Below are 12,067 nucleotides of genomic sequence, written 5' to 3' on the forward strand. Positions count from 1 at the left end.
CATCAGGCGACAGCCAGATTTGTGGAGAAATCCTCCCGTTTCGTTCGTGAACTAGAGTGGTAGATGTGATCGCATCATTGACTCTCGGTATCGATCTGGTAATCGACGTACACCTTGCGCATCATGCGAGCTCATTGTTGTTGTTGTACTTCCCGTCGATTGTGAGCACGGCGTACAATCCCTGTCGATGAGTGGAATCAGCAGCTAGACATCTCCAACAGTAATTCAACGTTACAGAGAACAGTAAATTGGCCCAAAACAAATGCGGTAAAACCTTGGATTGCGAGCATAATTCGTTCCGGAAACACGTGTTTGTAATCCAAAGCACTCGTATAATCAAAGCACTCGTATAATCAAAGCACTCGTACATCGGTTGTGTGATCACGTGACGCTCGGCAGTACAAAGCGTACTGCACGTTACACTACTCGTATTGCTAAGACCCTCGCTCGTTTATCAAATTAATATTTATTATAAAAAAAAAATTTGCTCGTCTTGCAAAACACTCGCAGAGACCGAGTTACTCGCAATCCAAGGTTTTACCGTACCAGTTTCAGAGAAGCAAAAGCCGTAGAATTGAGAGCAAATGAAGATATCCAAATGATTGCCGCTGACGATGGCCGATCGACTGATGCTGTGACGCCCCTCGAAGACCGCGATACTAAGATCAAAGATTTACTCGATGAGAATTAAACGAGACCCAACAACACCTTGGAACGTAAAATGGTAAACTGACCTCCTATGGTAAACACTGACTCCCACGGTAAACTGACCTCCCGTGTATATTCTTGGTTCTTTCGGTAAAGTCAACGTAGAAGGGAAATAATAAAATACTAGAAATAAAACGTAATAATTAAAAAAAATAATCATTTTTCGATTTAAAGCTTTCGTGACTGCAATGATTCATCTTCTTTGGTTCTTTCGGTAAAGTCACGTAGAATGAGAATAAAATAATAAATTGATAAAATAAAATAACACAATAATATTCTCACGACGTTTCGGCCATAACACAAGCGGCCTTCATCAGGTGAAGGGACGAGAAAATAATCATTGCCAAGCCATCAATTCTCAGGGAAGAGCAATACCTGATCAAACCAAGGGCCTCCAAACCACCAATATTTTATCAGCTACCAGAGATTCACGAACGCGATGTCCCGTTAAGACCCACAGTTAGTACAATAGGCTCTGCCACGTACAAATTGGCACAATGTGTGACGAAACAAATGCAGCCCTACACCTGTAGGATCTCTTCGTTCATTCAAGATATTAAGCTTAACACTAAGCTTTTACACCATTGGATAACCTCATTTGCCAGTAACAAAATATGATAATTGTTTTTTTTTAACCCTTTTATCTGGCAACAAAACTGACGCCTTTTTTTTGTACAAGGAGTCGTGTTTACATTGACCACAACAAAAAACCACAACAACTCTGATAATTTTTCGATTTAAAGCTTTCGTGACTGCAATGATTCATCTTCTTTGGTTCTTTCGGTAAAGTCACGTAGAATGAGAATAAAATAATAAATTGATAAAATAAAATAACACAATAATATTCTCATTCTACGTGACTTTACCAAAAGAACCAAAGAAGATGAACTCTGATAATGTATGTGGCACTGTCCTTGAAATTGATTGGTCCACACCCGAGACAGCTTTCTTTAGAGCCTCGTCTCACGTTGGTGTTGGACCAGGAGACGCCAAAAGGCGCACAACTCAAAGGCAATGCACCATCAGAGTATGAGAGCTCGGGATAAGCATTTACACCATTGGAAACCTCATTTAGCCAGTAACAAAATAAACATGACTCGATTTAAAGCTTTCGTGACTGCAATGATTCATCTTCTTTGGTTCTTTCGGTAAAGTCACGTAGAATGAGAATAAAATAATAAATTGATAAAATAAAATAACACAATAATATTCTCACGACGTTTCGGCCACAACACAAGCGGCCTTCATCAGGTGAAGGGACGAGACTGTCTGATGAAGGCCGCTTGTGTTGTGGCCGAAACGTCGTGAGAATATTATTGTGTTATTTTATTTTATCAATTTATTATTTTATTCTCATTCTACGTGACTTTACCGAAAGAACCAAAGAAGATGAAACATGACTCCTTGTGAAAAAAGGTGTCAGTTCTGTTGCCAGATAAAAGGGTAAAAAAAAACCAATTATCACTAAGGTAGCTGTCCATAAATGACGTCACGTGATTTTGGACGATTTTTGACCCCCTCCCCCCCCTCGTCACACGGCGTCATAAAAGTCAGACCCCCCCCCCTCTCAAGTATGACGTCACAAAGCTCTTCCACCCCCCCCCCCTTAAAAAATAAAACACGCTTCAAATCGCTTTAAATTATTGTCATTGTAGCGCGTATTTAATGTGGCGCTGCACTCTGATGTTGTAGGAGAAAACATTTATTAAAAAGACTATTTAATTAAGTAGAACGTATTCTTGGTTCTTTCGGTAAAGTCACCACGTAGAAGGGAAACAAAATAATAAAAATATAAAACAATAACATTCTCACGACGTTTCGGCTGCAACACACAAGCAATCATCATCAGGTGTGAAAACCCTTCTACGTGGCTTTACCGAAAGAACCAAGAATATGAATCCCTGCAGTCACGAAAGCTTTAAATCAAAATTCAAGTAGAAGTGTGTTGTCTATAATTATTTAAAGTTGCACATTTTTATTTTGATGTGACGTCACATTTCTCAACCCCCCCCTCCCTCGTCACACATCGTCACAAATGTCTGACCGCCCCCACCCCCCCCCCCCCCCCCCAGGTATGTGACGTCATTTATGGACGGCCCCTAATGGTCAACGAGTCTATTACATTTCTCTTGTAACGAACGCAGGTTTAGCCAAAGATATCCCACGACTAGCTGAACACTGTCTAAAGAACACCCATTTCTTGTGGCAAGGTGACTTCTATAAACAAAAGGAAGGAGCAGCAATGGGCTCTCATTTGTCTCACGTGATAGCGAACTTGTACATCGAAGATTTTGACATAAAAGCAATAGCTTCAGGCACACTAAACCCCTCTGGTTGGTTTAGATATGTGGATGACACATTGGTGGTCTGGCCACACGGCAAAGATAGACTTAACGAATGTTTAAATCATCTCAACTCGCAAAGCCCGTCCATCCAGTTCACCATGGAAGTGGACGCTGACAGAACTCTCCCATTTCTGGATATTCTGCTCGGACGCGGTCGAAATGGTAAAATAACACAGGCAGCGTTTACCGAAAGAAATCGCACACTGACGCCTATCGGAATTCAGAGTCACACCATCACCCCGCACAGAAATCGTCTCTCATCAAGATGTTCATGCATCGGGGCTAAGAAAGTGTCAGATGGCGACAGTCTGAGAAGTAAAATTAAACATGTTCAAGAAGCGCTGCAATTGACCGGTTACAATGATGCGCATGTCAACAGGGCACTGAATTCCAAAACCAAATCAAATAACACGAGGATTGAAACTGCCCAAGTTATAAAACTATAAAAAAATACCGTACATTGCGGGAGTAACCGATAAACTAGCCAGATGTTTGGAAAAACAAAACATCCGAGTCAGATTTTTTTTTTATCACGGTACGTAAAATACAGAAATTTGTATCTGGTACGAAAGATGTATTACCGAAGCTATCAACAGAAGGTGTGTACCTGATGAATTGCACTTGTGGCAAATGCTATGTTGGGCAAACAGAACGACGAATGATCAGCACGAGATTAAAAGAACACCTACGGTGGCAGAACAGGCGTGCCAATAAGGGCACTCAATTGATTTGGATAATGTTGAAGTTCTAGTCCAAAACTAGCTACGACTGGCCACGACTAATTAGAGAATCTATCGAAATTGAGAGAAGCAAAAAATAATTCTAACCGTTCAGATAGCTGCAGACTTAGTGCTGCTTGGAAGCGACTCATCAAGTAACAGATTGTTTAAATGCATGCCTATACAGGTCGGCATACTTCAATAGGAACTACCGTTGTACAATAATAGGCATGGCTCTTTGAGTGCACACACTCGACAGGAGGTACAAGAACAGTGAGCTCGCATAACGCGCATGCACAATGTACGTTTATTACCATATAAATAACCCAAACAGCAATGAATAACCATAGTCATTTATATGCTTTCATTAACTCTCCCCCCCCCCGCCCCCCTCAACTTCATGCAAGAAGTGCTCACAAGTGACGTGATCACATCTACCCCTCTATTTGAGGAACGAAACGGGAGGATTTCCCGACAAATCTGGCTATCGCCTGATGAAGCTGGTTGTGATTACTGGCGAAACGTCGTACTCAGATTGTAAATGTTGTGGCTTGGCTCTCCAACACACCGGTGTGCTGTACTAGTACACTACACTATAACCTACACTATATACTCCACTACTATACGCTACACTACTGTACACTACACTACTAACACTACACTACTATACACTGCACTCCACACCAGACTACTATACACTACACTACTATACACTACACTATACACTACACTATACACTACACTACGATACACTACACTACTATGCACTACACACTACTATACACTTCACTATACACTAGTGCTGCGCTAGTAACAAATTGGCTACATTCTGTTTATGTGACAAACCTTGCTCATTGGCTGTATCGGGTGGTGGCGGCTTTAACGACACGTTTATATATTTGCACGACCTAACCCCAAAATAACAAACCTGTATTACAGATGTATACATAGGTGTTAAGGCGCATTTAAGAAAAAACAAAATTCTCCACAGACTCATATTCTTAGTTTTTTCGGTAAAGTCACATTGAAGAGAAACAACAAAATAATAAAATATATATAAAACAAAAAAATTCTCACGACGTTTCGACCATAACTCAAACGGTGATCTTCAGGTGTGTTGGTTTGATGACCGTTTGAGTTATGGTCGAAACGTCGTGAGAATTTTTGTTGTTTTATATATATTTTATTATTTTGTTGTTTCTCTTCAACGTGACTTTACCGAAATAACTAAGAATATGAATTACTGCAGTCACGAAAGCTTTAAATCAAAATTTGTCCACAGACTCTCAAGGGATGTCTCGTGGAAGAGTGGTCTCATGCGACGGGGCAGCTTCACGGGGGGGGGGGGGGGGGGGGAAAGAAATCCCGATCACCCGAAGACCGAAGTCTCGACCTGAGAACGCGGGGAAAAGATCTGCGTCTTGCCCGGATCGTAGGGATCTTGGAGGAGGTGGGGTAGGGGGCGGTGGGGGACACACGATGGGGGTACAGCATGTCAGTCATGTAGGCCAGAACAAGGTCCTCGTTTGGGCGTTGATCTCTGGTGTGACACTGGCGGTGAAGCTAGGCCCGAAAGAAGGCCTCTGTCTCTGGTATAGGCCTCGGTGAATGTGTATGCTCTGACTTTAACATAGCTATTTCTGTGACCAGTTACAAGCTAATCACTCAGCTATTTCAATGCTAAATTCTATGCTAATTCCTTTGTCAAGGGGTGCCTCTGCGGATGTGTATACTTTAACTTAGCTATTTCAATGCTAAATTCTATGCTAATTCCTTTGTCAAGGGGTGCCTTTGCGGATGTGTATGCTTTGACATAGCCATTTCTGTGGCCAGTCACAAGCTAATCACTCAGCCATTTCAATGCTAAATTATATGCTAATTCCTTTGTCAAGGCGCTTTGTTTCTTCTCACACAGCTTAAAGGTCGTGATCTGAGCGTGGCCTTTTTTTCACTCCAGCACTGTCCTCCAGACAGTCTCGTCCCTTCACCTGATGAAGGCCGCTTGTGTTGTGGCCGAAACGTCGTGATTTTTGTTATTTTATTTTCTACCTACGTGACTTTACCCAATAGAACCAAAGAGTATGGATCCTTGCAGTCACGAAAGCTTTAAATCTAGAATAGGCCAATCAGTTTCAAAGACGATGCCAATATGCCATGATAGTTACATGATTATTCTTGGTTCTTTCGGAAAAGTCACGTTGAAGGGAAACAATAAGATAATAAAATATATATAAAACAATAAAAATTCTCACGACGTTTCGACTGCAACACAAGCAGTCATCATCAGGTGTGAAAACAACGGCAAGAACATTGTGTACTACTATACACTAGAACATTGTTCTTGCCGATGGTTTTCACACCTGATGATGACTGCTTGTGTTGCAGTCGAAACGTCGTGAGAATTTTATTGTTATATAAATATATATTATTGTTATTTATTGTTTCCCTTCAACGTGACTTTACCGAAAGAACCAAGAATATGAATCACTGCAGTCACGAAAGCTTTAAATCAAAAAGTTACATTATTATTTAAGAGAATGCATACTTAAGTAATAGTATATTATATTATTGGTTCTTTCGGTAAAGTCACGTAGAAAGGGAAATAATAAAATAATAAAAATAAAACAATTAAATTCTCACGACGTTTTTATTTGTATTATCTTATTATTTCCCTTCTACGCGACTTTACCGAAAGAACCAAGAATATGAATCACTGCAGTCACGAAAGCTTTAAATCGAAATTTAATAGTATATTATTATTGTGGTCTACTGACACTGCTGGTGAGACGAGGCCCTAAATAAACTGATTGGTGTAGGCCAATCAGTTTCAAAGACAATGCCATCTATGATTATTATTATGATCACAGCATGTTGTTTGCATGTCCACCACAAGTATATGTGGTCATTGCATTACATTAGTCCTTGCAAAAAAAGAGTTTCTGTTTGGTGTTTGAACATCTTAACACAACTCCTGTTTTCAATATTATTAGACCTCTTCTTTGGTTCTTTCGGTAAAGTCACGTAGAATGAGAATAAAATAATAAATTGATAAAATAAAATAACACAATAAAATTCTCACGACGTTTCGGCCACAACACAAGCGGCCTTCATCAGGTGAAGGGACGAGACTGTCTGGAGGACAGCGCTGGAGCAAGACACGAAGGGTGAAACCTATTCTGGATTTTTCACATTTTGATACTGACGGTAAAAGGTATCCCATGATGTAGCTGCTCTCCCCAAGCTATACATACTCTGATGGTGGCATTGCCTTTGTGCTGTCCGCCTTTTGAGCGTTGTTCTCTGCTCTGACGATGGTGGTGAGGCTAGTCCCTGAAGAAGGCCGCTGATGTCTCTAGTGTAGGCCAATCAGTTTCAAAAACAAGGCATCATCACATACTACCAGAGGATGTGTCTCTTTGTGTCTATGTGTGTGTGTGTCTCTCTCTGTGCGTCTCTGTGTGAGTCTCTCTCTGCCTGTGTGTCTGTCTGTGTGTCTATGTTGTGTGTCTCTCTCTGTGTGTCTGTGTGAGTCTCTCTCTGCCTGTGTGTCTGTCTGTATGTCTATGTGTGTGTCTCTCTCTCTCTGTTTGTCTCTGTGTTGTCTCTATCTGCTTGTGTGTCTGTCTGTGTGTCTCTGTTGTGTGTGTCTCTCTCTCTGTTTGTCTCTGTGTGAGTCTCTCTCTGCTTGTGTGTCTGCCTGTGTGTCTATGTTGTGAGTCTCTCTCTGTTTGTCTCTGTGTGAGTCTCTCTCTGCTTGTGTGTCTGTCTGTTTGCCTCTGTGTGTCTCTCTCTCTCTGTGTCTCTATATGTCGTCTCTCTCTGCTTGTGTGTCTGTCTGTGTGTCTATGTGTGTGTCTCTCTCTGTATCTCTGTGTGAGTCTCTCTCTGCTTGTGTGTCTGTCTGTGTGTCTCTGTTGTCTCTCTCTCTCTGTCTCTGTGTGAGTCTCTCTCTTGCGTGTCTATCTGTGTGTCTCCGTGTCTGTGTTTTGTCTCTCTCTCTCTCAAATTTAGCAATCTTTGGAAGAACATTAATCAACCAGGTGGGGTGTTGACTGTTGTGTTAGCCGACTCTATGTATTGTATTGCATTATATTTCTAAGGTCACTAGCTTTGTTTTCCACCTGATGACGATTGCTTGTGTTGCAATCGAAACGTCGTATTCTATTATTTCATTTATCTTATTTCTACGTGACTTCACCGAAAGAACGTCCGAGGATATGCTTTGTCCGCATGTTCACCACAAGTACCGCGCGTGGTTAACGCATTGACTTAATCCCTTGCAACTCCTGTTGTGTCGCCGGAGAAGAGCAAAAAACCTATTCATATTCTTTTCATACTGGCGCGAGATCATCTCACCGCTTTGTTAAGTTGACAATGGGGCGACAAACGGCATCCCGTGTGAAACTGGAGGCTGCGCCGGCAAACACCCTCGCCAGAAAGCATTCTGAACGAATTTATCAGCCGAAAATTGATCAGCAAAACTTCTCAGCCACGGCAGGGGAGTGGGCAAGACATCGCAATACGCCTACGCGAGGAGAGACGAAGGCATGGGGCAGCTTTTATGCATCTGGCGGGGAGGAGTGGTACGTACCCCCCCCCCCCCCCAAATGATCCGATCGAAATCCCTAATTTCGATCGGATCATTGTGGTTTATCAGTAATAAATCGGCACTTTGCGACCCCCCACCCCCACTGCCACTGTGTAGCATATCATCACGTGCCAGGGACTCCATGAGATGATAGGACAATAGTCTGAGTCCATAATTGGCGATAAGCAACGGCAAAGCGGTTGCAAGCGACTCACAGAATTGTGCGCAGTTGCGTCTACAGAGTCCACGGCTTCCCTGAAGGCATCGACACCTTCAGCGAGCGCGATGTTGATCGCGCGACGCGGTACGAATTCGATCCCTCGATCCTTTCTTACGAACAACTCCTCTAGAATTTTTCATTGCTGGAGGGGTTGCCCCCACCCCCACCCCCCCCCCCCACCCGCCACCTGAAAATCCTGGCTCCGCCATAGATCTGATGCCAAGTGAAGGGATCGGATACGGAGAAGAGATATTTCCGAAGATGGAAATGCATGAAGTCTTCGTGAAATTTGAAAAAAAATTTTAAACACGAGCCTCGGAGCGCCACGTGTGGAACTTCGCAGCGACGATTACACCTGAACTGGTTCCAGGGTCGAACTCAGCCAACCCCGGGTGGTTGGCGCGGTGTTGAAAGCAAACGTCGCCGCCGGGGGAGACAAAGGCGGCCGGGCGTGGTGCTGGCCACCCACCCCCTCGTGTGCCACAGTGCCGGTAGCCTTTGTAGGTGCTGCTGCTCGCTAACAGCACTTGCCCCAGCAGTCTTGTTAGAGGCTACACCGGGGGATCTTTGTCTTTGTGCATAAGGCGCCCCCACCTACTTTTGTATGTCTCCTTAAAGTAAGAGCGACATTGGGGGCACGTTACACCACGGCACAATGACTAGAGGCTGAACATCAAGAACCATTGGCATCAACATCTACAGAACGTGAAGAATCAGTGGCGTCTACATCTGTAGAACGTGAAGAACCAGTGGCATCTACATATGTAGAACGTGAAGAACCAGTGGCATGTACATCTGTAGAACATGAAGAACCAGTGGCATCTACATCTGTAGAACGTGAATAAACAGTGGCATCTACATCTGTAGAACGTGAAGAACCAGTGGCATCTACATCTACAGCACGTGAATAACCAGTGGCATCTACATCTGCAGAACGTGAATAAACAGTGGCATCTACATCTGTAGAACGTGAAGAACCAGTGGCATCTACATCTACAGCACGTGAATAACCAGTGGCATCTACATCTGCAGAACGTGAAGAACCAGTGGCATCTACATCTGCAGAACGTGAAGAACCAGTGGCATCTACATCTGTAGAACGTGAGGAACCAGTGGTGTCTACATCTGTAGAACGTGAAGAATCAGTGGCGTCTACATCTGTAGAACGTGAAGAACTAGTGCAATCTACATCTGTAGAACGTGACGAACCATTGACATCTACAGCTGTAGAACGTGAAGAACCAGTGGTGTCCACATCTGTAGAACGTGAAGAACCAGTGGCATCTACATCTGTAGAACGCGAAGAACCAGTGGCATCTACATCTACAGAACGTGAAGAACCAGTGACATCTACATCTGTAGAACGTGAAGAACCAGTGGCATCTACATCTGTAGAACGCGAAGAACCAGTGGCATCTACATCTACAGAACGTGAAGAACCAGTGACATCTACATCTGTAGAACGTGAAGAACCAGTGGTGTCTAAATCTGTAGAACGTGAAGAACCAGTGGCATCTACATCTACAGCACGTGAATAACCAGTGGCATCTACATCTGTAGAACGTGAAGAACCAGTGGCGTCTACATCTGTAAAACGTGAAGAACCAGTGGCATCTACATCTGTAGAACATGAAGAACCAGTGGCATCTACATCTGTACAACGTGAAGACACCAGTGGCATCTACATCTTAGAACGTGAAGACACCTGGTAGAGTATTTTAAGCTCGGGGTGAGCAGCAGCTACATCAATTTTTTGCCAGTATCAAAGTTTCTAGCAACCCCAGGGGGTTCGTGATGCATCCCAGGTTAAGAACCACTACACTACACACTACCCTATACACTACATTATATACGACGCTATTCTCTGCTGTGCACTACTATACACTATACAATACACTACTATACACTGCACTATTCACTACCTTAAACACTAATATACACGACATAATACACTCTGCTTTAGTCGACACTGCTATACACTGCACTATACACTACTATACACTGCACTATACACTAAATTTAGATTTAAAGCTTTCGTGACTGCAGGGATTCGTATTCTTGGTTCTTTCGGTAAATTCACGTAGAAGGGAAACAATGAAATAATAATAATAAAGTAAAACAATAAAATAACATCTCTTTATCATTTCATTGTTTCCCTTCTACCAAAAGAACCAAGAACACTATACACTACATGATACACTACGCTATACTCTACTGCTCACTGTTACACAACACACTACACACTACTGTACACTACGCGAAACCACTACGTTGTACACTGCACTATACACTAACCGACTGCTCTAACCCCTAACCCCCTTACCCACCCGGCCTCACAGGGGACCTGGCGGCAAAACGAAAAACCAACAAGAGCGACAAACCCTGTCTCGCCCACGCGCGTGCTCGGGCGCAGCGATGTCGCCACCGAACGCCACCTCCCTCCGCGGGCCCCTCAACGCGACCGCGTGGGATCCCGCTCCTCCGGCGGGGCCCCCCGCCGGAGGAGCGGGATCCCACGCGGTCACTCCGGCGGGGCCCCCCGCCGGAGTGACCGCGTGGGAGTCCCCGTGGGCGCTCGTCTTCATGTCGAGCCCCTTCCGCGAGCCGCCGTCCCTCCGGCCCCTCTACGTCGCCCTCTTCGCCGCCGCCCACGCGGCCATCGTCGCGGGCAACTCCCTCCTCCTCGCCGCCATCCTCCTCGACCGCCGCCTCCACAGGCCCATGTTCGTCCTGCTCGCCAACCTGGCCGCCTGCGACCTCCTCGGCAGCGCGGCGACGCTCCCCGGCTACGCCCGCTACGCCGCGGGCGTAGCCGACGGCGTGCCGCTGGGCGCGTGCCTGGCGCAGATGTTCGCGGGCCACGTCTACGGCGCCCCCCTCGCGGGCCTCTCCCTCGCCTCGATGGCCGTGGACCGCGCGCTCGCCGTCCGCCTGCCCCTGCGCTACGCGGCGCTCGCGACCAACTGGCGGGCCCTCGCCACGTGAGCCGCCGCCGCCGTCGACGGCGCCGCCGCCGCGGCCTCGGCGCTCGGCTTCGCGGCGCTCGCCGCGCGCCTCCGGCTGTGCGGGGAGCGCCCCGTCGCTATGCCGCACTGCGACCACTTCGCGCTCGTGCGCATGGCGTGCGACGACGCCGCCGGCGGCGACGCGTCGGTCAACCGCGCCTACGACCTCGGCGTCAAGGCCGCGCTGCTCGCCGGCGGCGCGGCCACGGTGCTGGCGTCGTACGCCCTCGTCGCGACGCTCGGTTGCGGCGGGGCCCGCGACGGGGCGGAGCGGCGGGGACGGGGGAAGGCGCTGCGCACGTGCGTCACCCACCTGATGGTGTTCCTCGTGCTGCAGGTGTCCGTGGTGCTGCTCATCGCGCAGAACCACATCCAGAGGTACCTGGTCGACTCCGTCTACCTGCCCGCCTACCTGGCCATCAACTTCCACGTGGTGCCGCCGCTGCTCAACCCCATCATCTACGGCCTGAGGACGGTGGAGA

The 12,067-nt window shown here is 46.0% G+C and overlaps 1 protein-coding gene across 1 annotated transcript; it reads left to right on the forward strand.

Moving 5' to 3' along the window:
• The first annotated feature begins 10,995 nt into the window (after window positions 1–10,995).
• On the forward strand, window positions 10,996–11,792 carry LOC142906774 (olfactory receptor-like protein I9). The gene has a single exon (XM_076055242.1). It carries the CDS (start codon window positions 10,996–10,998, stop codon window positions 11,563–11,565), a length of 570 nt encoding a protein of 189 aa, XP_075911357.1. The 3' UTR covers window positions 11,566–11,792.
• Window positions 11,793–12,067: the final 275 nt, after the last annotated feature.

Source organism: Petromyzon marinus, chromosome 70, assembly GCF_048934315.1.
Source record: "Petromyzon marinus isolate PM22_M1 ecotype Great Lakes invasive population chromosome 70, UKy_Petmar_22M1.pri1.0, whole genome shotgun sequence".
In the NCBI taxonomy this organism is placed as follows: Eukaryota; Metazoa; Chordata; class Hyperoartia; order Petromyzontiformes; family Petromyzontidae; genus Petromyzon; species Petromyzon marinus.

Excerpts from the sequence above, each read along its gene's own strand:
- LOC142906774 (XM_076055242.1), top strand. The coding sequence starts at position 10,996 with ATGTCGCCACCGAACGCCACCTCCCTCCGCGGGCCCCTCAACGCGACC.